Source organism: Pezoporus flaviventris, unplaced genomic scaffold (genome assembly GCF_033815535.1).
Source record: "Pezoporus flaviventris isolate CSIRO_AGI_PZ_B2104156 unplaced genomic scaffold, CSIRO_AGI_Pfla_v1 ptg000016l, whole genome shotgun sequence".
Lineage (NCBI taxonomy): Eukaryota > Metazoa > Chordata > Aves > Psittaciformes > Psittacidae > Pezoporus > Pezoporus flaviventris.
The window spans coordinates 4,543,157-4,570,027 of NW_026892564.1; the positions used below are offsets into that span (position 1 = coordinate 4,543,157).

At 42.6% G+C, this 26,871-nt stretch overlaps 2 protein-coding genes and 1 long non-coding RNA gene across 3 annotated transcripts in view; 2 read left to right on the top strand and 1 right to left on the bottom strand.

Moving 5' to 3' along the window:
* Window positions 1–26,318, top strand: part of LOC133269859 (uncharacterized protein C12orf50 homolog) — a 49,704-nt gene extending 23,386 nt beyond the window's left edge. The window contains exons 7-9 of the mRNA XM_061454522.1: window positions 17,574–17,663; window positions 18,201–18,292; window positions 26,093–26,318. Coding sequence (XP_061310506.1) covers window positions 17,574–17,663; window positions 18,201–18,292; window positions 26,093–26,185 — 275 coding nt within the window. The 3' untranslated portion in view covers window positions 26,186–26,318. The remainder of the gene's footprint in view (window positions 1–17,573; window positions 17,664–18,200; window positions 18,293–26,092) is intronic.
* LOC133269926 (RNA ligase 1-like) lies at window positions 211–8,045 on the bottom strand. Its single transcript, XM_061454662.1, has 7 exons — window positions 7,924–8,045; window positions 6,078–6,195; window positions 5,664–5,759; window positions 2,971–3,087; window positions 2,384–2,578; window positions 1,223–1,392; window positions 211–645 (listed from the first exon to the last, which is right to left on the bottom strand). The coding sequence occupies exons 1-7, from the start codon at window positions 8,011–8,013 to the stop codon at window positions 457–459; spliced, it is 975 nt and encodes a 324-aa protein (XP_061310646.1). The 5' UTR covers window positions 8,014–8,045; the 3' UTR covers window positions 211–456.
* LOC133269937 (uncharacterized) lies at window positions 15,068–15,562 on the top strand. Its single transcript, XR_009743615.1, has 2 exons — window positions 15,068–15,158; window positions 15,345–15,562. It is a non-coding gene; the product is annotated as an uncharacterized LOC133269937 (long non-coding RNA).
* Window positions 26,319–26,871: the final 553 nt, after the last annotated feature.

Below are 26,871 nucleotides of genomic sequence, written 5' to 3' on the forward strand. Positions count from 1 at the left end.
TACTTTCTTTCACGCTTTTTGTCTCAAAATAGCAGACGGACTTAAGTAGCGTATAGCTTGAGTGGGCTTTTGAGTAACAGTATAATGCTGCAGCTTACCAGTTAAGTAATACCAATGAAAAGTTTTCCACCAAAAGAAACTGCTACAACTTAGAAAAAATAAAAAATGCAATTTTATGGGCCCACCTGAAATACATCCTTTACAGTATGCTTCTGACACTTAACTTATAACAGTTTCCAGAAATGGATTCAAAAGTTAAGAATTTTTCCAAACTGAAAAGAAACATGCTAAAAGCTAGATCTCTGCTCTGGATGTTGGATCTCTCGCTACATCAAATCAGTCATTTAGGAAAAACTTAACATTGCACACAGTACCTAGGCCGTTGCCCGAGATAGGAGATTATTTGTAAAGAGTTCTGTGGTAGACGCAGGAGGAATGTAGCTCATAAAACCCATATCAAGCATCAAACTTGATATCTTGGAGTCTGTCAAATCTTTGACCATTCAAGTTTGAAAAATGGTGAAACAAACTCTTTGGTTCAAAGTCACAGTCATATTTAGCTCTATTAAAAGAAATTACAACCGGCTGAGAATTGAGGTGCGTCTCTGCAAGTGGCCAGCGTAAGCCAAGATGATGGCGATGGAGCTAAAATAGAAAGAAGTAAAATCAGCTTAGAGGTTCTGGTATAGTAGCCCAACAGTTCCAACTTGCAGGGAGGTGTGGGTGTGCATGTGCTTTCATTCGAAAATCCTCTGCACTGGGGCACTTAGAATCATTAAGCAGTTATCTGAGTAACACGAGTAACAGCAAAGCACAAGACAAACCAGAACCAAGGTGTCATCCAGAGCTTCAGGAAAAAATACGAACCTGCCAGTTAATCAAAACCCACATTCTTATTAGCGATACTTGTTCTGTAAGTCAACATTACAAGAAAGGAATTTTTAAGACAAAGAAACGAAGCTTTAAAATGTTGAGTATTCCTATACTGAGAGGCAAGAAAATACTATGTTCTCAATTACCTTATTAGTATAATGTAGATAATGAAAAAGTTTAATATGTTGTCACTGTAGTGATTCACTGTCTTGACTAATTCTACTGTCATCTCACTTGCTCGGAGAACGTTACTACTAAAGAATTTGGAAAGCGAGACAAGAAGTGAATACCTCACTTGAAGTCGTATGAATTACTCTACTGCTTCCCCCATGCCCACATATATATTTACCTTGATTAAACACCCATCATTGCAGTGCCACACAATTCCTTCCACTTTACCCTCACTGCAGCCTTCAAACCAAGATAGTATGTCATTTTGTTTCAGAGGGGGCGGATTCTTTATTTCAAATGCTCCATGTGGCACAAGAAGATGTACAGGCTGCTTCTTGCTTCCTAATCCTACGTTAAGAGAAAAAAAAACAAACAACTGCTGCTAGTTACGTGCGTTAAGATTTTCCTCACTTTTGTTACTATGGCTATCTAAAGCACTATTAAAGGTAGACTTTTATTAGATTCTGTAACAGTTAAGAGAACTGTTTAAGGGAACAGTTAAATACGTACTTTTAAGTACCAAATGTAGCTGTTTCTTCCTCACGTAACCTTTTATTTATATATTTTCTTATAAATATAGATTAATACTTAAGCCAGGCTGTTAACAACTGCATTGCTGCTTCGCTGACCGTTCAGTGTAAGTCTCCATTTAAGAATACAGCCATTAAACTTTTGTGTTGCATTTCCTTTACATTCTGAGAAAATGCTTAGACCAGATACTACTATTTTTCCTATCTGTCCTTGCAAGTTACCCTAACAGCAACGCTCAGAAATCAGTTGTGCTCATATCTATTTTTGTTGTTGTAAGGATTTTACAGAGAAGCCACAACCAAAATTTAGCTTAAATTACATTTCCCTAAAAAAGTATTCATAAGATTTTATAATTAAAAAATTACAATTTCTGACTTTACAGGAAAAAAAAAACAAGCAATCATTTTCTGCTTTAAGGGAATAAAGAACATCAAAAGAGCAAGGAAAAAAAAAAGTCAAGAAAAGACACTAACAAACAATCTTAAATATTTTAGTATTTTAATAGTAACATTTTAAACAACTAAAGAGTAATGCAAAGCATTCTTCTAGTAACTCCTGAAGAACACGCAGGTGAAAACAGGTTTACTAAACATAGTTTCGTAAAAACTCAGCTTTCTGAGGCGAGCATTTCTGGGTGGGTGTTTTTTGAGCCAGCCCTTTCTCTCCTTTCTAAAAAAGTTACACTGCTAACTTGGAACTTTTAAAAAAACTTATTAAAAAAAAAAAGCAAATAAAAAAAAAAGCATTGACTTAACTCAAAAATATCACCAAATAGGAAAGTATTTAAGAAAAGACCATAGAAACTTACCATACGGATTTGCATTAATATTAGTCCCAATAAGCTCCAGTGTTTGCTCTAAAATTTCTGATAATGGCACTGGGCTGATTTCCAGAAGCCCTGGATCAGCATGGTGTTTCAATACCAGTGCTATTTCAGCCTCATAATTTACAACGGATGAGTGCCAGCAATACTGCTTACTATTTTTCTCCACAGGCACCCAACCTAGGAGAAAACATTTCATTTTACCAAAGTAAATACCTGAAGTTATCAAACATGTAGTAGAATTGTACATGCATTAAAACCCAAAACAACAATACACACCATTAACTCCGAACAGAAAGAGTAACAAGAGAAACTCTGTTGTGTCTCAGAGAAATGTCAGAGGAATGCAAACAGGACAACTATGCCTTCAGCTGAAGCCCTGTAAGACTGTACAGCAAACTGCAATTATTTTCATTGTGTCAGAAGAACAAAGCCTTTCTAGACACTGAATGAATGACATGCAATTCTTTTCTGAACAGGTTAACTACTACTTTTTACTCTACAACTAATTCTAATTAACTTCAAAAATGGATTTCCCCCCACCCACTTTACCCATTCTGCATCTTAAGTACCTGGCATATGTCCGTTCTCATCAGGCAAGGGATTGCCATTAGAAAGCTCTATGTCCTTTGCTGGAATCCAGGTATCTGGAACAGGCTTGAAATCCTCTTCAATGTTCCAAGCAAATTCTAGATGTGTAAGTACGACATTTAGTTCCTGGCAAACTCTTAGCCAATTTTACGTTTTGATCGTCTTTCAATGCAACTATTAAAATACCACTGATCTAAACTTTGTTTTACAGGCAGTAGTCCCAATTAGTACAAGCACTAAAATCTGGCACACTCAGGCAAGCTACAATTAGGATGGTGTAGTTTAAAAGTTCAAAACTAAGAAGCGGAAATAGGCATCTAAATAGCCAACATTGTATTTAAAGTGGAACAAGATAAATAAGAACAAAACAGAACGGAATTTTGGTTGGAAGGGACCCACAACAATCATCCAGTCCAACTGCATGACCAATTCAGGGCTGACCAAAACTTAAAGCATGCTGTTGTTGTTAAGGGCATCGTCAAAATGCCTTTTGAACAGTGACAGGCCTGGGACATTGACCACCTCTCTAGGAAGCCTCTTCCAGTGTCTGACCACCCTCTTAGTAAAGAAAAGCTTCCTAATGTCTAAACCCTCTCCACTTCCCCTCCTCAGGAAGCTGTAGAGAGGAAAACATATCACCACTCAGCCTCCTTTTCTGCAAACTCAACAAGCCCAAAGCACTCAGAGTACCTTCTTTCCAGCCCCATTACCACCACTGTTGCCCTCCTCTGAACGCATGCAAGGACCTTAATGTCCTTCAAGCTCTAGGGCCCAGAACTGCACACCGGATTCAGGGTGAGGCTCCACCAACACTGAATACAGCAGGATAATCACCTCTTTTGACCAGCTGGTTATGCTGGTTTGATGCACCCCAGAATGCAGTTTGCCCTCTGGGCTGCCAGGGAATGCTGCTGTCAACCAGAACCGTAGAATTGAGCCCTGAGGAACACCACTGGTGACCAGTCCCCAGCCAAATGCAGTCCCATTCACTACAACCTTGGGAGCTCTGCCCTTCAGCTACTTCTTCACCAAGCACACTGTGAACCTTCTTAGTCCCCACAGTTGGCCAACCTCTCCAGAAGGATGCTGTCAGGGACAGTATCAAAAGCCTTACTAAAGTCCAGAAAAACTACCCCCACCACCTTCCCTTCATCCAGTAGGCAGGTGACCTAATCATAGAAGGATACCAAATTAGTTAAACAGGACTTTGCCTTTGTAAATCCATGTGACTGTGCCAGACGACTATTTCTTTATTCTTTAAATGACTTTCAACAGAACCAAGCAGAATCTTCCCCATAATTTTTTCTGCAACCAACATTAGACTAACAGGTCTGTAGGTTCCCTGGTCTTCCCTCATGCCCTTTTTGAGGACTGGAGTAACACTGGCTAGATTCCAGTCAGTGCAGACTTCCCAACTCCCAAGACCTTTTTGGTAGATGATCAGGAGGGGTCCTGCCCTAACAGGACTAGCTCCCTCACCTGAGGCCCTTCGTGTCTTTTTCCTGCATGATTTTTTTTTCTGGAGAAGAGGAGGCTGCGTGGAGACCCCATAGCAACCTGCCAGTATCTGCAGGGGGCCTATAATGATGCTGGGGAGGGACTCTTCATTAGGGACTGTAGTGCCAGGACAAGGGGTAACGGGTTAAAACTTAAACAGGGGAAGTTTAGATTGGATATGAGGAAGAAGTTCTTTACTGTAAGGGTGATAAGGCACCGGAATGTGTTGCCCAGGGAAGCTGTGAATGCTCCATCGCTGGCAGTGTTCAAGGCCTTGGGTGACACGGTTTAGTGTGAGGTGTCACTGCTCATGGCAGGGTGGTTTGAACTAGATGATCTTAAGGTCCTTTCCAACCCTAACTACCCTACAGTTCTATGATATACAAACCATGTCTCTCTAATACTCCAGCAAAGCCCGACCTTGCTTCCGGAGATCATAGGATTTCCTTTCCAAGACCTGCTCATCACAGCAGTATGATATTCCCAGCTGATGTCTGGGAAATCGCAATCTCCCACAAGGACATGGGCTACCGATCCGGAAACATCTCCTAATTGCCTATGAAATAACTTACTGCTGCTTGCATCCTGGTTGGGCTATTGGAAGTAGACACCCCTCTACAACGTCTCCTTTGTTTTCCATTTCCCCTACTCCACAACTGCATCACCTACTAACCATACAGACTGTAGAGTCAAACCTTTCCCTCATGCACAGTGCAACACCTCCACCTCACCTGCCCTCTCTATCCCTCCTAAACAGCCTGTAGGCCTCCCTCCCAGCACTCCAATCGCACCACTCATTCCGTCAAGTATCAATAATACCGATGATAGTGTAATTCTGGGAGCTAACCAATGCTTCCATTTCATGCTGTTTGCTTCTCACACTGCATGCACTGGTGGACAAGAATTTCAGACACACTCCTGAGCTCTCCATGCTCCCAGGAGACCTGTAAACGTTCCCACAGGCATTGCCACCCACTGGCCATACCATGCCAGCCCTTATCTCACCCACTGCACTGCTTTTGGTATCTCCTTCCTCAGTCGACTCTAAAGTTCTCTTCAAGAGTGACATTAAAATAATTTGAGTATGATCACTGACATTTCCTGCATTACATGAGAGCCGCTTTGCAAACTAGATTAACTTCTATCGGAAAAGAAAAAGTAAGAAATCTTCACCAACCTTTGCAATCTTCCAATGAATACAAGAATTGTTTAAACTTTTTTTCAGCTTGCTTGTTAGGTTTACAATCCAGCCTAGCCCACAGATAGGGTTGCCCTAGAGTTTCCAGAGAAAGAAAACCAGCAGTTTACTGAGGTGACCATACCCGCTGAAATCAAGTACATAAAAGACAAGGTATGAATTCTCATTTGCAACAAGAGAAATTATTTTACGGCCAAAGACACTACATAAATTCATACATTCATTAGACTACATGGACCTATGGTTACGGTAACTATTACTGCGTGGTCAAGATCTTCAATGGCAGCTGCATTCACAAAAGCTGTAATCCAGTAAACCTCACAACAAAAGCAAAAGCTACATAAAACAAGGCTTCTACTCAGCATGAGAAAACTCACAAAACCGTTGCATTACCTTTGTAGGTAGTTACGTAACAGCAGGTTCCATCCACCTTTTCAGTAGGAATTGCACTGTATATATCTGCCTCTATCGCCTTTGCAGTTATAGTTTCAGTAGCCAAAACTTTAAACGGCTGAAAAAAAGACAGGTATTTTAAACCCTCATCATGGCTAGATTACTGTCTTTTTTCTCATGTGGATTCTTGCTCCTGACAACTGGACTCTAGAAGCCAAGTCTTACTCATCCTATTCCTGATTTCTAACCCTATCAAAATACACCAGTTTCCTCAAGACATGGCAGCCTGGAAAATGCTCTAATACAGAAGACCAAAGGCAATCTCTTTGCAAACTCTCTCCCCCTTTTCCACACTTGTTTATTATTTAGAGATAATTTTGCCATTTTATGCACTTCAAGTAGTGCATATAAACTAGAAGGGCTCCAGGCTAATGCTGCAGTATTTGGATGTGCCTTCCTGTATGACAATGGCAACAGAAATTCATCCCCATGAGCTGCTCCAAGCTCTCAGTTCGGAACTGGAAGCCAACAGCACCATTTTATGCCATGAAATACAAGGGCCAGTGCAACACAAGGTAGCAAAAGCATCCTGATGTTACACACTTGGTATCAGAGCTGCCAACTAAACAGTCTTCCACTTCCAAGAGCAAAGACACAAGTGATCCAGGCATCTGAAATAAACAGCCACCCACAACTATTCCAAATTTCTAAGCGGGGTTCTGTAACAGCATCACTGTAAACATATCACCAGTCGTGTTTGGATTCAAATGTTCCTGCAAAATCATCTCCCCTTCCTCCTCTCTCCCAGGACACCTATGAGTTGTGAATCTCAAAACAGAACTCTGAATTCATAAAATGAGAACCTTCTACAGGCTTTCTTTGTATCAATGGGCTGTTTTCTATTTTAGAAAACAGATTTGCAATCATCTATGACAATTTTATGAAGATTACATGAAAATCGTTCAGGGTAAGAAGGTAAAATTCCCGTTGGTTTTCTGACCACCCCCCCCCCCCCTTCTTCCCTAGCAAACAGAACCCCCTCTGGAATTCTTGCCTGCAGTTTGAAAAAAGGGAAAACACAGCGTATGCCAGTTCTAGACCTAATCCCCTAATGGTTTCTTCTGCATGAATTAAGAAAATACATAGGGAGACCCTTACATGACCATTACCACGATGGTGTTGCTACTCAGAGTTGAACAACTTAAGTTACTGAAGTCTTGGCAATCATTTCAGCTCTTCCGTCCAGAAGTGAAATACTAAAGGGTGAAAGTCACCCACACGGATAAAAGTTCACCATGCAGCTGACAGAAAACAGGAGGTACTGCTCCTAAAACCAGGTAAGAAAGATTGAAGGTCTATGGCTAGAGAGGCGAATCACACCCCAGTCTGTCTTGACACTGCCATTTCCATCTCAGGAAGTCGTAACGTTGACTCGGATCCACTACTTTCCCCTTATTAGATATCCCACGTTTTACAGCCTCAAAGGAATTCTTCCCGCATAACCCTGTTACTGCCCGGATCACAACAAAACAGAAGAGAAAAAAGCGCGTTTATTCCCCACAAGGCTCACAGGCGGGCATGGCGCGACAGTTTTACACAACTCCCAGTCTGTCCACGGTGGAGCAGGCTCGTTCCTTGCCGTGACCATTTCCGACTCTTGCGTGAGCACCTGGATACGCCACCGTCCATTTCGCCAGAGACCTGCAGCCAAACCTCTCACCACTCGGCTGACTCACCCCGTCGGGTGCGCTCCGGTCAGCTCGACCCGGCACCGGACTCGGCCCCGCCGCGGAGACTGGGGCCCCCACCTCCTACCGCCCTCCCAGCCCCGTGCCGCCCCGACCACCTGCCGCTCCCGCTTGGCCGACGGCTCCTCCTTCACCTCCGTCACGAACAAACACGGCACCTTCCGCTGCACCGCACCCCGACGCCTCATGATCCCGGCCCCAACCCACCGCCAGCCCCGCGCCGCGCCGAGCCGAGCCGAGCCGAGCCGAACCCAGCCCACACTGCGCCTGCGCCGCGCCCGCGGGGCGCCACGGGAAGTGGAGCCCGTTACTGCCCCCCCCGCCAAGCTCTGCGGCACGGCCGTGGGCGCGGTGGGTGAGCTGGGCTGCCCGTGTCCAGCAGCCCGCAGCCTCGGGTCGGTTCCGCCGCCCCGCCCCGCCCCGCCCGGCCCGGCCGCGGGCCTGGGGCAGCTCCGCTCTCCCCAGCGGCAGTTGCCGCCGGGCCAGGGCCGGCCCGGGAGCCACAGTTGTGCTCGGAGATGGGTCCCGGCGGCCGCGAGGCCGAGGCCGGCCTGAGGCCCCAAGCTGTGGGGACCTCTCCCTCAGGACAGCCGCCTGCTGTCCTTACCCAGGCTCTGCCTCGGCGTACAACCCTTGAGTCTCTGCCGCTTGACTGTGCCTGGACGCCAGGCACTCGCTCACCAAAGCTGCTTTGCCGCTGTGCTCTTCAGCTGCACAGAGGGGAGAACATAAAACGAAAGGCTCGTCGGTCGACACAAGGACACGGACAGAGATCGCTCACTCTTTTCTCTCAGTTTATTGCCAATCGCAGCCGAGCAGGGGCATGAAAAAATAAAAGTCAAATTTCTCAACACCACCTCCTCACCAGTCCCTTCTCCCCTGTTGTCATTGGCCCTGTTGGACACATGGGAAGCTTCCAGCAGCTGCTCCCTGTAGCCCCCAGCTACCACATCTTTGCCACACAAACCCAGGGCAGAATCGGTTCTTCCTGACCAGCCCTGCTTCTGTGCCTCATGTAGGCCCAGCTGCGCAACTACAGAGCCTCTGTGGATAGCCCCTGGGCTATCCAGCCCCTGGGCTGCTTCTGCCCACTGATGGCTCCTTACTCATGGCCCTCATCTGCTTTCCTGAATTCTCCTTCCCCTGTGTGCCCCAGTCAGTCCTGCCTTGGCACACTAATGTCATACAGCACCGCTGTGCTCTGCTGACCTGTCCTGTGAGTCTAGTCACCATGCACTGCTGGGTTGGGTTCTTGTGGAGTTTGTTGGGTTTTTTTACTTTGTGATTTTCTATTTGTTTGTTTTCCCTAAATTCCCCGTTTTTATAAAAAAGTGCTCATAGGTGTTCATTTCCAAGTCACAGATGTCTCTCACTGCTGTGGATTTGACCCCACGAACTGGAGATAACAGCATGCCTTCACTGATTTCCAGGACCAAAATTTAATTTCCGCCCCCCCCCCCCCAAATATTTTGTTTGTTCAGAGGCAGCCTGGGACCTGAATGGGAACAGCAGTTTTTGTTAGGGATCCATGTGTCCGTTGCTCTTTCTGCTGTGGCACTGGACATCGTAGAAACAAGAAAAAACAAGGAACGCCAGCAATGTAAGCAGTTAACACCTAGCACCCTACTACATTTTACAGTAAAGAAACACCAGAATGGGAGACTCTGAGAGACGGTCCCGTTTTCCATACTTTACTCTGAAGCAACAAGAGAAAGGAAGATGTTCAAGCTGGACAGGCCACATGGAACCATCGTGCTGATGTCACCAGCAGGAGGAGCCGTTGGCAACCGTGGAAACGGAACACTCTACACCGGACAGCAGCTGCCTCCTTCAGCTCAGGATGCCTGAAGGTACCACATCCTTCCTCGAAGCCTATTGCTTTGTGGAGTTTTGTTTCAAAAAAACCCCAGCAGAGCTAATATTCTCAAGGTCCAGATTTTGAAACAAAGCTACTGATTTTAGGATAAGATTACGGTTTGCCAGAATGTAAAAGCTTTCATGTTTTCATGTCTGTTCAGAGAGTATTGAGAGAAAAGGACAGGTAGAAGAGGTGAAGATAGCAGCAGCAGAGAATGAACTCAATTTCCATTTTCATTCCCCCTATGCACAGGTAAATACTTTAGATTTTAGAGTGGTTTGTATCCTTGATTTTCTTGATATCTCCATGTTGAAAGGGAGGACCATTATGTAAACTTTCAAGTTGCTATGGCATCTTCTCTGTGTCACAGCAGCACCTGTAAATCAAAATACATAATTTTCAGAGGTGTCGAGAAGAGCTAAAGGTAATCTAAACTATATACAATTTCAACAGCGCACAGGCAATCAAAGAACATAGAAGTTGGAAATCACACCTATAGACCACTCATCACTTTCTTACTGAGTCAACATAATACTAATTCTGAACAAATAGACCACGTTTATAATTTCTTTTTGGAGCAACTTCCTGAATTACTGTAAAATCTCTTGTTTAAAACAAAGCTCTTCAGAAAGGGATTGTCCTCAAAAAAATTACTTAAATTCCACTGAGTGAAAATCAGGGTGGCCATATGGACACTTGGTTATTGTCCACATTTCATCGCTGGGGGATGATTAATTGTCACTAATGGCTGGGAAATTGGCTTTGGCTCCAGACCCCAGAGATTCTCCAGGTATAGGCCAGTTCTCCTGACTACAGTCCAGACGTGGCCTCTTTTCTTTCCAAATGTCTGGCACTGGGTGAAACCGACCTTCAAATACTCTTAATATTTTAAAGCGTGTCTTTGTTGCCTTTAAAAACTCACACACAAACTCACTGAGAAACAACAGGTCACCTGGCGTGTATAGCTCTCAGCCTGGATGCGGTTTGTATCCAGGATAGAAACATGAGTTTGCATTTGTCACTGTGACACTGTTATACATGGACTACTGCATCATCTTCCCCATTTATTAAAACCAAAATCTTTTAAAAGAGCAGAGTCACCTTTATGACAGCCACGGGGGTATGGGAAACCAGTGTGAATCTCCAGAAATTTGTTTTCTTCGGGTGCAGATTCTGTCAGTGTGGAAAACCTCTTGGATGCGGTACTGTGCGCCCACTATGAAAATGGAGATAGTTGCATCTGTTCAGTGGATTTAGAGATACGGAAATGCAGGTGGAAAGGAGCAAGTCCCTTCAAAACACATGTTTAAGTCTGAAAACAAAAGTGACTTTCTGCAGCCGAGCTGATGTTTCCAATGGGAACTGGAAAAAAAAAAAAAAGATTTTTTTTCCAGATTTTTAAGTCCAAGTGTGACAGGTCTGTGCAAGGATTACAAGTTCCCAAATGTCTAGGCTTTTGTTTCTTGTCAGGAATCTTTGTGGGGTTTGTTTTTTACTTCTCATTTTCCCACAGACCCATGTACTCGTAATAGTAAGAGAGTAATTGTGTGAGATTTGCCACATGTACGGCAGATTTTATTCAAGATCTCTTTAAATGTTCTGAAATATCAGAATACACTCCCACCAAGTCTTACTTGTATGTGCACAGTAGTTACATCATGTAGTGATCCATTAAGTCCATTTTTACTAGTTCATTTACAGTATCTGAAAACTGTTCCCTCCTGCAGCAGAAGTTAAAGAACATTGCCTGCTTGTGGGAAAGACAACCCTCAGGCTGTGTGAGGATCAACTGTGCCTTCCATCACAGCAAACCTCGTTATATCAATGGACTTTTTCTGCCACCTACTAACAGTGAGTAAAAATATTTTCTCAACAGATTTTTCATTAGAATTCAGAAAATATCCTTCTACTCTTGTTCTATTGTATAATAAGGGCAAGAAACGTACCATGCAAGGCCGTCAGGCATGATCTGCTATAGCGAGATACTGAAGTCATGGAATGCTTTGGCATTGGAATGCCAATGCTTTGGCATTGGCATAGGCTTGTTGCAGGAATTTTGCCTATCATGTTACAAATTGTCATAGCTACCAGTGGTGTGAAAGATGAAGTCATGAACGGTAGCTTAGATTGCTGAGATCCACAGAGCAGGAATGATTTTTCCTTGGGTATTTGGTAGATTATATCTCTTTAGTACCGATCCTGCTCTTTTCTGCAGATGCGCTATTGCCACAGGCTGACCAAGAAGTGATTCTGCCTCCAGCCCAGTGTCAAGGCTCACACACACGTCCAGGGAATACTGTAATACCAATTCACTCTCCACTGATTATAAACCTCAACGATGAAGAGGATGATGAAGAAGATGATGAAGAGGACGATGAAGAGAACTGTAAGCAAGTTTTTTCTATCCTTTACAAGCAAGTAGAAGGTATTTTGTAAAACATTATAGTGTACTTCTCACTCAACTGATTCATTAGAATGAGCATTATTTGCATAAAAGAGTGGTTGACAAGTTGCTAAAAGAGTTTCCAGCAAATCTCCAAATTATCAGACCTGACAGTCACCAGCTGCGAGTGAGGCATCATTTTCTAATTCCTGTGAAATGCCCAGCTGTATGTTTCAACAGTGGTATAACTCACATTCCTCTTTCTCATTAACTAGACTTTAAAGGGTGATCCCCAATTCAGATAATTTGTGAATTCAACTTATATAATCTCCTCAACTGATTTCCTCAACTCCATAGGCAGTCTCATTACAAAACATTATTCTGACGTCTAGCAAACACAATGCATACCAAGCTCTTTCCTAGCTTACCTGAATGTGTATGTTTATGTACTTAGGTCCTTATGTTTTAAAACTTATTAAATGCGGTTGAACCATTCAGTGAATCTCATTTAGAGATGGCAGATCCATAGGGAAGAGATGAACTGCACATTCCCGGTGAGTGAAAGGAGAGAACAACCTGCTCTAAGGCGCACACTGCAGAAGTTAAAGTACTAATAATTTTAAGTCAACACATGTTATCTTCTTACAAGGCTTGTAACTGCAATTCCCTTGCCCTTGGAAGTACCTAATGTGAAGGAATGATTTCCCTGTCCGGAAGCAGAGGTTGTAATTGGGATGGAAATAAAAAGGAAAACTAAACGCCAAAAACCGTAACCAAGTGAAATTCATTATGTGTTTGACTGTTAAGAATTGTTGAAGGTCTTTGTCTAGCTATCCCCTGATCTTTTAAAAATATTTCCCACAGATGTTATTGACTGTGTGCCTAAGACTGCTGAGGATATCGAAGAGGAAAGAGCAATAAAGGAAATATGCTATAAATCTGGTAAGTAGGAAAGGAGTTGTCACGCTTTTTTGAGCAGCCATGCTGCACACACAGTAATCTTTGGGGTATTTTTCCCTCTTGATAATGTTCAGGAGAGTTTTACGGGATTCAGCAGCCTGGCCAACGGCAGTCACCTAACCCTGTGTCACCGTCCCAGGAAACTGAGCTACGGCCCTCGGAAGCTACCCAGTGGGACTTGCAGAAAGCCAAGTACTTTTCATCGCCTCGGACAATGGGTACCACTTTTGAAATTACTCTTACAAGGAGAAACTAGGACACAGTTTGCCCCTCCTCTCCACTTTTTGAACTCAGGACAGTCCTAAGGCGTTTGCAAATATCATAAAAATACTTAGTTTTTCTTCTTATTTGTGTGTATGGGTATCACACAGGTGGTGACTACCTGCATCAATTGTCACTGTAAAAGGTGAAAATGGGCTGCATATTAACCCCAGGAGTACTTTCCTCGGGTACACAACATCAGTTTTTTGTGTAATTGTTCTTCAAAATCACAATTTATGTACTCTAACCATTCTAATGTTAAGAACTGGTTTCAATTTCTCTAGCAGGCTCTCTCTTGTAAACAGGGACAAGAGTCCCTATTTACACTCTGATAGGGCTATTTATTGCACCGTGAGGATGCCAAAGAACGGTAAAAAACAGCTTTCTCAGAGGCATTTTGAACTCTCTGCTGAACCTCTCTGGTGTCTAGAGGATGAGACGTAGTGGTATATTTCAAGAAAAGGACAGATATGTTTCCCCAAAGCTTTTTTTCAGCCAAGTTCTCTGAGGCTTTAGGTTCTGTGATAACAGGCACCTTGAAAATGCCATCAATTTAATGAGGCAGAATTCATACGTATCATACATGAAGAGTGAATCTAAAGGAATGATTTCCCTGTCCGCAAGAAGAGGTTGTAATTGGGAAGGAAATAAAAAGGAAAACTAAGAGCCAAAAAACGTAACCAAGTGAAATTCATTATGTATTTGACTGTTAAGAATTGTTGAAGGTCTTTGTCTAGCTATCTCCTAATCTTTTAAAACTATTTCCCACAGGTGTTTCTCACTGGGTGGATAAGACTGCTGAGGATATCAAAGAGGAAAGAGCAATAAAGGAAATATGCTATAAATCTGGTAAGTACGAAAGGAGTTGTCACGCTTTTCTGAGCAGCCATGCTGCACACACAGTAAACTTAGGGGTATTTTTCCCTCTTGATAATGTTCAGGAGAGTTTTACGGGATTCAGCAGCCTGACCAACAGCAGTCACCTAACCCTGTGTCACCGTCTCAGGAAAATGAGCTACGGCTCTTTTGATTTTTCTTCACAATCTAAATTTATGTAGTGTAGTTTGAAGCATCCTAAGATTCTTTTCACTGTATAGTATTGACTGACCAATTTTGCAGTCCTAAATTATTCCACAGAATTTGGCAGATTCTTGGTTTTCTCCTTTCTACATTTAAAATGCATCTTGTTAGAATAGTTTCGGTGATTTTTTTCTGGCACATGTTTATATATGTTTAGAGTACAGATGAGAGAAACAGTAAGAAATATCTGGGTTTAAGGCACATCCTTATTTTTCATAAGATACATTCTGAGGAAAGCATAGACAGATTTACCCAAAGCATTTCTTTAATTGAGTTCTCCGAGGCATTAAGTTCTGTGATGACAGGCAGCTTGAAAATACCATCAATTTGGTCAGGTAGGATTCATAACTACCATTCATGGGAAGTGGGAAGCTGAAGAACAAGCAGGTAACTTGGAGCTGGTTCTTTCCTTTGGAGCCAGTGCCTTCTTTACTCTGTGTACAACGGTATTTTCTTGGAGGGCATGAGTGTTATAGCTCAGGTAGTGGAGTTACTCCAGGCAGGATCCAAAGAACAGCCGAAAGAGAGAGAAGAATATAAAAAGGGAGTTGGAAGGCAACTGCACTGAACTCATGACAAGCTCCCAGAGGTGGGAGGAAGCGAATGGCAGTGCCCTTCCCAGTGCTTAAACACCAGCAGCTGAAACATTGTTTCTGGTGCTTTCACAGGTGAAAGCAATACAATTCCTGCAGAATTGAGCAACACAAGCAGAGGAGGAGGAGGGAGTACGGGAAGGAGAGTACCAAAAGCGAGTATTTCCAGAACTGGTTGCAGATCCTTTGAAAATGGAGGTAAGATACTTGAGCGTGGAGTCCTTACAGCTAAACATTACCTCATGAATGACATAACTGTCTATATTTGGATTGGGCTATCCACAATGAATACTTTCTTAATCTTGTCTTCCAGCCTTCAGTCTCCTGCAGTATGTCAAATTTTCAGTAATAGCACAACAGTATGGTTTGTTTTTTCACTTTTAGAAAGCCACACTGCAGAACCTAATGCACAACCCAGTTACCAACCAAAGGGTCACTGTAAGGATGGTGAAAACGATTCTCTTCCTAATGTGAGAGAACCTGGAAGAAAGCCTCATTCCCATTCTTCAGAGCCACGAAGATCAGCGTATGTAGTCTACCGAACTGTCACAGTCACCCAAGAACCCAAGTTTAGCCGACCTAGAGGTGGGTTCCTGCTTAAATGGAAGATTCTTAAAATGCCTCTAATATACCTGCCTGTATTGTGCTGTGGTCGATTGTGTCCCTGCAGGTAGAATACGTGATTTATGCCTGAAGACAGGTAAGAGCAAATTTGATGTAGCGTAACTTTCATACCTAGATTGCAGCAGTACTCACAGACAGAAATGCAATGCTTTATAAAGCTCTGCAATTAGTCAGACAGAATATTCATCAACAGTAATTAACCACCTTCAAAGCAGGAATTCTTTTCTCTGCCCAACAGAGAGGGACGACTGCAATGATGTGCTGATATGTATGAATATACCAATCCACATTCATTAATGTGTTTTTCATTCTTTTGAAATATGTATTAAAGCTTGGAATAGTACCTTTAACTTCTCAATTAAGTATGGTGGATTTACAATTATGTTATTCAGGATTTTTTTTTCATCTTGAATAAAAAAGGATTAGATCTTACTCAAACTGCTCTTCATTCAAATGCAGTGTAAATTTTTATGATTATTGTATTTTCACTTTTTTTTTCTGTTGGACGGAGCACAATTTCATTCTTCCTGCATTCATACAGGATGATATTTTCCTTTGTCTTTGTCCTCTTGATAATATGTACTATTCTCACATTTGACAGGAGCCTACAGGTGGGATACTGAGACTTCTTTTGTTCTTCTTGGATATCTGGTTTGGATGTAACCATAACTGTATGACCTTTGCTTTATTTTTAACTTGCTAATAGAACCTCAAAAATCTAATACATCATTTGGGGTTTATATGACTTTCTCCTTTTCCTGACCGTATCTGGACTTGTGAAAATCATTCAACACTGTCCCACGCGACATCCTTGTCTCTAAACTGGAGAGACATACATTTAATGGATGGACCACCCGGTGGATAAAGAATTGGCTGGATGGCTGCACACAGAGAGTTGTGGTCAAGGGCTCAACATGCAACTGGAGACCAGTAATAAGTGGTGTCCCTCAGGGGTTGGTGTTAGGACTGATCCCTGTTCAACATCTTTGTCGGCGACATGGACAGTGTCCATGTTTGCCAACGACGCTAAGTTATGTGGTTTGGTTGATAAGCTGGAGGGAAGGGGTGCCATCCAGGGGGAGTTGTGGGCCAATGCCAACCTCATGAAGTTCAACATAGCAAAGTGCAAGGTTGCTGGGTCAGGGCAATCCCAGGCACAGCTACAGGTTGGGCAGTGAAGTGATTCAGAGCAGCCCTGCGGAGAAGGACTTTGGGGTATTAGCTGAAAATGAGCCAGAAGTGTGCGCTCGCAGTCCAGAAAGCCAACTGTATCCTGGGCTGCATCAAAAGGACCGTGACCAGCAGGTCAAAGGAGGAGATCCTGCCCCTCTACTCTGCTCTTGTGAGACCCCACTCGGAGTATTGTGTGCAGTTCTGGTGTTCTCAACATAAAAAGGACATGGGATTTTTGGAACAAGTCCAGAGGAGGGCCACAGCGATGACAAGGAGCCTTGAGCCATATGAAGACAGGCTGAAAAAAAAACTGCAGCTGTTCAGCCTGGAGAAGAGTCGGCTTCATAAAGACCTCATAGCAGCCTTCCAGTATATGAAGGGGGCTGTGGTGGTTTAAGCCCAGCCAGTTCTAAGTTGCTGGCTGGGCTTAAACCACAACTGGGGCCTACAAAGATACCAGAGAGGGACTTTTCATCAGGGATGGTAGCAATAGGACAATGTTTTTAAACTTAAAATGTTAAGGTTAGATTTAAGGAACTAGTTCTTTACTATGAGGGTCATGAGGCACTGGAACAGGTTGCCTAATTAGTGGTAAATGCTCCATTCCTGGCAGAGTTCAAGGCCAGGCTGGACAGAGCCTTGGGTGACATGGTCTAGTGTGAGGAGACCCTACCTGCGGCAGAGGGGTTGGAACTAGATGACCTTTGAGGTCCTTTCTAACTCTAACCATTCTGTGATTATATGATTCTATGTTTATATGATTTTTGTTATACCAACAATTACCATTTTTGCTACTGTTTTTTGGGTTTTTTTCAGCAGTTCCCGAGCCATCTGTTCGGAAATGCTCCAAAGGAAAGAATGAGCCTGCCAAAAATAGGAAATTTTGGACACAAACGGACATCTACGGTAATACTGCAGCGTTGGGTGTAAACTGAAAATTTCAGTTTTAGTACGGAATTAATAATGTGAATTAATGCGATTAGTCTGGAACTAAGAGAAAACAAGGGTACTTACACATAACGTTGCCTTGCATCTAAGTACATTCACAAGCAGGGATAAAACAGGAGGACCGGATTATGCATTAGTTTCCTCTAAAAGCAGCTGATGCCTTCTGGAAGATTTTCAGTATAGGAACATGCACTTGGTTAAAGTCCAGAATGACCGTGGCAGAGTTGCCTCGCTTGGGAGGTCCTGTGAGCCTTATGGAAAGCCTGAAAGATTACAAAAAAAATCTTTGAAGAGAGAACTAGAGAGAGAGAGAATCTGTACTTAATCCTAGCTTCTGTTTCAGAGGTGCTGCAGGACTCACCCGATGCACTCATGGGTACTTCAGCTAAAGTAATATTTGTAATAATGTAATATCTGATTCACCTGTCAGGCTAAGAGAGTCTTCCCAGAAAGTACATCTCAAGTGAGGAAACCATGTCTATGCTCTTCCTACAGACAAATACACTTCAGGATCCTATAATGCACCAACCTGGGGGAAAAGAAATCCACAGGCAAAAACATTCTCCAAGACTAAAACAACCATTCAGGTAACTGCTTGATAGAGATTTTGACCGCCTGGTCTCTCCCCACCTAGAAACCAAAATTCCAAAGTAACAACTTCCCCAACCAAATCCCAAAAGGTCCTACGCAATGCTGAGCAGTCTGGAAGAGCAGTTAAGAGTTGTGTTGATGTGCAGACCTGAAATTTGGCCTGTAGAACTAAGTGATTCCTAATTTTGTATAGTTTTACTGAAAGAGTGTATAATTTTACTGTATGAAATAATGCACAAAACCGTGTTCTGCGTATCTATTTTAACAACAGAGCCAAGAACACATGGAAGCGACCCAAAAAGGAAACCGATATGAAGACAGAAGGGAGATGAAACGAGTACTTGAATTCACAAGAACAGTCTAAACTGAAATAAGGGAATTCTCAACTGTAGTTCAAACGATCATAAAATTGTAAATTTCAAAAGTAAGATGTAGGGTACTCTCTGTAGTGTTTCAATACATTAGAAATTGTGGAAATTGTTTAACAATAATTTCACTATAATCCTAAATGTACTATACATTTACCTAATAAAAGTGAAGACGTATCATATTTTATTTTCATTATTTCCCTTGCTTGTATCAAGACTGTAATCACTTAATATAAATTACACTGAACTTTGACCACATTGAATTGACAAGCACAGTATTACACCTTCTTCAGCCTCATCCTTCAGCCTCAAAGCTCTTTGCAGAGAACTTGGCACCTCAAACCAACAAAACTTCTTCCTCTGTTATGCTATTAAAAGCAGGCCAGTGCAATGCGAGATGGCAAAGGCATCCTGGTGTTAAATACTTCCTATCTTAAAAACCAGGTCTGTCACCATTAATCTTAAAATGCAGCATCCATGAAGATTTCATGAAAAGGGAAATTTTCAGAGGACAGAGAAAACGGATTGATTTTCCAGAAACCTCCCTGCTTCTACCCTAGCAGTCACAGCCCTCTCTGGTATCCTTGCCTGTACTTTGTAAAGAAAACCCAGCATGTGCCAGTTTGAGATCTAATCCCCATCAGGTTCTTCTGTATAAAGAAACAACAACTGAGGAAGTACCACAGTTTAACCCCAGCCGGCAACTAAGCCCCACACAGCAGTTTGCTAACTCACTCATTCCCTCCTCCCTGGTGACTTGTAAGAAAGAAGCAGAAGGGCAACAGTGAGAAGACTCCTGTGTTCACATCAAAACAATTCAAAGGGGAATGCAAAGCTGCACACACAAGCAAAGCAAGGACATCACTCACCACTTCCCAGCAGCAGGCAGGTGTTCAGACATCTGCGGTGCTGGCTTCCCATGGGGTCACAACCTCCTTTGGGTATCCCCTGCTCCAGAGCGGGGTCCTTCATGGGCTGCAGGGGGACAGCCTGCCTCACCATGGTCTTCACCACAGTCTTCACATGGACTGCAAGGGAATCTCTGCTCCAGCAACTACTTCTTCACGGCAATTGGGGTCTGCAGATTTGCTGCACTCACAGATTCTCACCCCTCTCTTCAGGTGCATCACTGCAGGTTTTTGGTTGTTTTTTTTTCTCCTTTCTTAAACATGTTATCCCAGAGGCCCTGCCACTGTTGCTGGTATCTCCAAGTCACTGATGTCACTCACTGCTGAGGAATTGAGCCTATGTCAAATCTACAGCTTCATCTACCCCTCTAAATATTTGTTGTGGTTTAAGCCCAGCCGTAAATCAGACCATGCAGTCTCTGTCTCACTTCCCCCCTTCTCCCCTGACCCTGCTCCAGAAGGGACGGGGAGGAGAATCAAAAGAATGTAACTCCCACGGGCTGAGATAGGAGCAGTCCAGTAACTAAGGTATAACACAAACCACTACTGCTACCACCAATAATAATAATAATGACAAGGGAAATAACAAAGGAACAGAACACAACTGCCCACCACCCGCCGACCGATACCCAGCCCGACCCGAGCAGTGATCTAGCCCTTCCGGGTAACTGCCCCCAGTTTTACAAACTGGGCATGACGTGCTGTGGTATGGAATACCTCTTTGGCTAGCTTGGGTCAGGTGTTCTGTCTCTGCTTCCTCCCAGCTTCCCTCCTCCCTGGCAGAGCATGAGACTCAGAAAGCCCTTGGTCAGACTAAACACTACTTAGCAAGAACTAAAAGCACTGGTGTTATCAGCGCTGCTCCCAGGCCGAAAGTCAAAACCACAGCACTGCACCAGCTACTAAGAAGGAGAAAAATGACTGCTACTGCTGAACACAGGACTATATATTTTGTTCAGAGGCAGCCTGGGGCCTGAATGGGATCAGAGCTGCTTGTTAGGGACATAAGCATCCACTGCTCTTTCTGCTGTAGCAGTAGACATCATGGAAGCAAGAAAAAACAATGAACCCCAGCAGTGTAAGCAGTTAACACACAGCACCTAAGAGCAGGAATCAGGTAATTTCTCAATTCACTAAAAGGAGTGAAGTAAGAAACGTGGAGCACAAGGACTTGCGTTAAAAGACGCTCAAAGAATAATGTTCATCTTTGTGCTCTCAAGACAACAGGTTCTACACAGGAAGAAGTTGGGTCTTATTTAAGCACCACAAGATGGGTTTGTTCCATTTTACATTAAAGAAACATGGGACGGGAGAATGGAAGACTCTTTGAGATCGTGTGATTTTCAATACTTTGATGAAACGAGATAAAGAAAGATGTTCAAGCTGGACAGGCCACACGGAACCATTATGATGATGTCAACAGCTAGACAAGCCATTGGCAGCCATGGCAATGGAACATTCTATACTGCCTAGCAACTGGTAGAGAATGTGAACTCAAAAAGACTAAAGAAGCTATCATCTCCTTCGCACAAGTGAGAGTAGGGAAGCACAAGACGTGCAAATGGCCACAGGTGGAAATGACTGCAATATCTATATGACAATGGTTTTGAAATTAGACCAGATAGTCTCAACCTGGATTTGATTATCACAGGTCCCTCTTCACAAAATAAACCTAATGCTCTTTTCTGCAGATGCGCCATTGCCACAGGCTGACCAAGAAGTGATTCTGCCTCCAGCCCAGTGTCAAGGCTCACTCACACGTCCAGAGAATACTGTAATACCAATTCACCCTCCACTGATTATAAACCTCAACGATGAAGAGGATGATGAAGATGATGATGAAGAGGATGATGAAGAGAACTGTAAGCAAGTTTTTTCTACCCTTTACAAGCAAGTAGAATGGGGTTTGTAAAACATTACAATGTACTTCACAGTCAACTGATTCATTAGAATAAGCACTATTTGCATAAAAGAGTGGTTGACAAGTTGCTAAAAGAGTTTCCAGCAAATCTCCAAATTATCAGACCTGACAGTCACCAGCTGCGAGTGAGGCACCATTTTCTAACTCCTGTGAAATGCCCAGCTGTATGTTTCAACAGTGGTATAACTCACATTCCTCTTTCTCATTAACTAGACTTTAAAGGGTGATCCCCAATTCAGATAATATGATCCACAATTCAGATGGCCATCGAATACTCTTCACAAGTCCTCATAATTCAGGGATGACGTTACAGGCTTAGGAGGTACTTCTTTTCCTGGAAACCAGCTTTCGAACACGGGCTGTACTCACTCATCAGTGAAGCTGATGGAAGTCACAGCTTTGTTTACAAAAGACAATTGTGTGAATTCAACTTATATAATCTGTTGTACCGATTTTCTCAACTCCGTAAGCAGTCTCATCACAGAACATTAGTCTGAAATCTAGCAGACAAAATGCATACCAAGCTCTTTCCTAGTTTACCTGAATGTGTATGTTTATATACTTAGGTCCTTAGGTTTTAAAAGTTTTTAAGTGTGGTTGAACCATTCAGTGAATTTCATTTAGAGATGGGAGATCCATAGGGAAGAGATGAACTGCACATTCCCGGTGAGTGAAAGCAGAGAACAACCTGCTCTAAGGCGCACACTAGACAAATTAAAATACTAATAATTTTAAGTCAACACATGTTATCTTCTTACAAGGCTTGTAACTGCAATTCCCTTGCCCTTGGAAGTACCTAATGTGAAGGAATGATTTCCCTGTCCGGAAGCAGAGGTTGTAATTGGGATGGAAATAAAAAGGAAAACTAAACGCCAAAAACTGTAACCAAGTGAAATTCATTATGTATTTGACTGTTAAGAATTGTTGAAGGTCTTTGTCTAGCTATCCCCTGATCTTTTAAAAATATTTCCCACAGATGTTACTGACTGTGTGCCTAAGACTGCTGAGGATATCGAAGAGGAAAGAGCAATAAAGGAAATATGCTATAAATCTGGTAAGTAGGAAAGGAGTTGTCACGCTTTTCTGAGCAGCCATGCTGCACACACAGTAATCTTTGGGGTATTTTTCCCTCTTGATAATGTTCAGGAGAGTTTTACGGGATTCAGCAGCCTGGCCAACGGCAGTCACCTAACCCTGTGTCACCGTCCCAGGAAACTGAGCTACGGCCCTCGGAAGCTACCCAGTGGGACTTGCAGAAAGCCAAGTACTTTTCATCGCCTCGGACAATGGGTACCACTTTTGAAATTACTCTTACAAGGAGAAACTAGGACACAGTTTGCCCCTCCTCTCCACTTTTTGAACTCAGGGACAGTCCTAAGGCGTTTGCAAATATCATAAAAATACTTAAGTTTTTCTTCTTATTTGTGTGCATGGGTATCACACAGGTGGTGGCTACCTGCATCAGTTGTCACTGGAAAAGATGAAAATGGGCTCAATATTAACCCCAGGAGTACTTTCCTCGGGTACAAAACATCAGTTTTTTGTGTAATTGCTCCTCAAAATCACAATTTATGTACTCTTACTTTAACCATTCTAATGTTCAGAACTGGTTTCAATTTCTCTAGCAGGCTCTCTCTTGTAAACAGGGACAAGAGTCCCTATTTACACTCTGATAGGGCTATTTATTGCACCGTGAGGATGCCAAAGAATGGTTAAAAACAGCTTTCCCAGAGGCGTTTTGAACTCTCTGCTGGACCTCTCTGGTGTCTAGATGATGAGATGTAGTGGTACATTCCAAGAAAAGGACAGATATGTTTCCCCAAAGCTTTTCTTCAGCCAAGTTCTCTGAGGCTTTAGGTTCTGTGACAACAGGCACCTTGAAAATACCATCAATTTAATCAGGCAGATTTCTTACGTATCATACATGAAGAGTGAGCAGCTAAAGAACGAGGAGGTAACTTATATCCAAATCCTATAAAATTTAATGATACAAAAAAAGGAGGAGAGAGTTCAGGAAGAAGAGTACCAAGAAAGACTATTCCCAAAACAGATCACAAATCCTTTGAAACATGGAGACAGGATACTTGATCATTGACTTCTCATTGCTGAACATCGTATCATCAATGAAATAACTCATCAAGTATCCTGTCTCCTGCAGTGTGTAAAATTTTCACTAATAGCACAACAGTATTGGTTTGGTTTTTCTTCTTAAATTACTTTAATTCTTCTCTTTATCATGAGAAAGAAGCGGGAAGAAAGACTTCTTTCTAGTATTCAGAACCCCAAACATCAGCATATGTAGTCAATTGGATTGTCACAGTCACCAAAGAACCCAAGTTCAGCCGACCTAGAGGTGGGTTCCTGCTTAAATGGAGGATTCTTAAAATGCCTCTAATATACCTGCCTCTGTTGTGCTGCAGTCAAGTGTGATCCTGCAGGTGAACAGGAAGTGATTTATGCCTGAAGATGGGTAAGAGCAAATTTGATCCAGCATAACTTTCACAAGTACGGTGCAGCAGTACTCACCGACAGAAATGCAAAGCCTTATAAAGCTCTGCAATTAGTCAAGACAGAATATTCATGAACAGTAATTAACCACCTTCAAAGCAGGAATTCTTTTCTCTACCCAACATAGAGGGATGAATGCGGATATGCACAAATATATAGATTCCCACTCCTTAGAGTACCTTTTATCTATTACTCAAGCTGCAAATTTTTGTGATTTATATTGTTATTGCTTTTTCACACTATTTCTGTCGGACAGAGCACTGAATTCATACTTCTTGACATTCACGAAGGATGATATTTTCCTTCGTAATTTTTCAGCTTGGAAATACACTACTGTCCTCCTGATAGAATGTGCTATGTCTCAAATTTGACATGAGGTTACAGTTGGGATTCGAAGTCTTGTGTCTTTCTGGCCATCTAACATCAGTGTAATTTTACATCTTTAAGCTTTATTTTTAGCTTGCTAATTGAGCTTCACAGAATACGGCACATCATTTCAGGGTTTCTTAGCTGCAAATAATTTCAGTAAGCCTTAATTAAAAGTAATTTCCTCTTCCTACTTACAGTCATTTCTCTCAAGATGGGCAGAATCATCATCTTGAGGTGCCTCCAGGTGCTCATTTCCAAAGAAAGGAACCTTTTTCATATGGAGAAGATCAGTAAGGTTAAGGGAAATGAATCCCAAAATCACTGCTTTGTCCTGGGAACCAACAGATCTGGGGTTTTTCTTTTTGCTTTTAATGCTTGCCTTGATAAAATGTGGACAGATGGGTGCAGATGTTCCAGAGAGATCGTTCTTAATGTGAAGACTACATCTTATCAAGCTTCCAGGTTAAAAAAGGATACAGCATGTCTAAAACAAGGTGATCAGCATTATTCTCATAACAACAACCGTTACCATTTTGGTTACTGGGTTAGGTTTTTTCAGCAGTTCCCGAGCCATCTGTTCGGAAATGCTCCAAAGGAAAGAATGAACCTGGCGAGAATAGGAGATTTTGGACGCAAACAGGAAACTGTGGTAATACCGCAGTGTTGGGTGTAAACTGAATATTTCAGGTTTAGTATGGAATAAACAATGTGAATTAATGCACTTAGTCTGGAACTAAGAGAAAACAAGGGTACTTAAACATAACATTGCCTTGCACCTAAGTGCGTTCACAAGCAGGGATAAAACAGGAGGACAGAATTATGGATTAGTTTCTTCTAAAAGCAGTTGATGCCTTTGGGAAAATTTTCATGACAGGAACATGCACTTAGTTAAAGTCCAGGACAACCATGGCAGAATCGCATGAGTCACCTGATGCATTTGTGGATGCTTCAGCTAACGCAGTATTTGTAATAATGTAATATCTGATTCACCTGTCAGGCTAAGAGAGTCTTCCCAGAAAGTACATCTCAAGTGAGGAAACCATGTCTATGCTCTTCCTACAGACAAATACACTTCAGGATCCTATAATGCACCAACTCCAAGGAAGAGAAATCCACAGGCACAAACATTCTCCAAGACTAAAACAACCATTCAGGTAACTGCTTGATTAGAGATTTTGACCGCCTGGTCTCTCCCCACCTAGAAACCAGAATTTCATAGTAACAACTCCCCCAACCAAATCCCAAAAAGATCCTATGCAATGCTGAGCAGTCTGAAAGAACAGTTAGGAGTTGTATGGATTTGCAGACAATAATTCCTAATTTTGTACAGTGTTACTGATCTGAAGGCAAAAGTTGTACTTGCCTTTACAATGAGGAGCTACAGGAGGGGGTTTGGCTTGTAGCACTAGACAAAGCTCAGCAGAGACACTGCATGAGCGTGGTCTATTTGTCTCTCTTTGTCTGCTTATGTAGCATCTCCAAAAGCCAAACACTCATCAGCCACGGTCCTAATTCATGAAAGGAATCACTCTAGTAAACATTCACAGAATGCCCTGAGGGCCTAAAATTAATAGATTTTACAGCTGAGCAGAAAGCAGAGATGACAACTTGACCTTGCCTCTTGTGTCAACGGTTTACTGCTTAAACTGCTTCTGAAAGAGCGTATAGTTTTGCCATAGGAAATTATGCACAAGGTGTTCTGTGTTTGTATTTTGACAACAGCACCGAAAAGACATGGAAGTGAACCACAAACGAGAAGGGTATGAAGACAGGAGGGAGATGAAGAAAGTACCTGAATTCACAAGAACAACCTAAATTGCAGAAAGATAGGGGAATTCTCAAGAGGAGAAGCCAAACACGATAAGAATGCAAATTCCAAAAATAACACGTAGGAAGTACACTGTAACACTTCAAAAGTGATTAAATTTTAATCCTTCATCATGGCTATGCTACTGCCTTGTTCTCATGCAGATTCTTATTCCTGACAACTGGACTCTATCAGCCCAGCCCTATCCATCCTATTCCTGATTTCTAATCCTATCTACGTACTCCAGTGTTTCCCGAAGACGTGCCAGCTTGGAAATTGCTCTAAGACAAAAGAAGAAAGACAATCTCCTTGCGAACTCTTTCTGCCTTTCCCATTATTGGTTAGAGATAATTTTGCCTTTGTATGCAGTTCAAGTAGTGTATATACACTAGAAGGGTTTCCAGTCTAGCACTGCAATATTTGGAGACGTGCCTTCCTTTATGACAATGGGCAACGGAAATTCAACCCAGTGAGCTGCTCTGAGCCCTCAGTTTGGAGCTGAAAGGCAATAGCACCATTTTATTCCAAGCAATACCCAGGCCAGTCCAGTGAACTATGGCAAAAGCATCCTGCTGTTAAATACTTTCTGTTTTAGGAACTGCGTTTGTAGCCATAAGCATAAAATACAGAAGCTTTGAACATGCATGGGCCAGTTTGAGATCTAATCCCGTGTCAGATTCTTCTTGATGAAGGA

Bases quoted from the DNA above. Each gene is read 5' to 3' on its own strand.
- LOC133269926 (XM_061454662.1), bottom strand. From the start codon at position 8,013: ATGAGGCGTCGGGGTGCGGTGCAGCGGAAGGTGCCGTGTTTGTTCGTG. The intron at 3,088-5,663 runs GTTGGTGAAGAT...TTACACATCTAG, and splicing joins TTCATTGGAAGATTGCAAAG to AATTTGCTTGGAACATTGAA. The intron at 646-1,222 runs GTAAATATATAT...TTTCTATTTTAG, and splicing joins ATGATGGGTGTTTAATCAAG to CTCCATCGCCATCATCTTGG.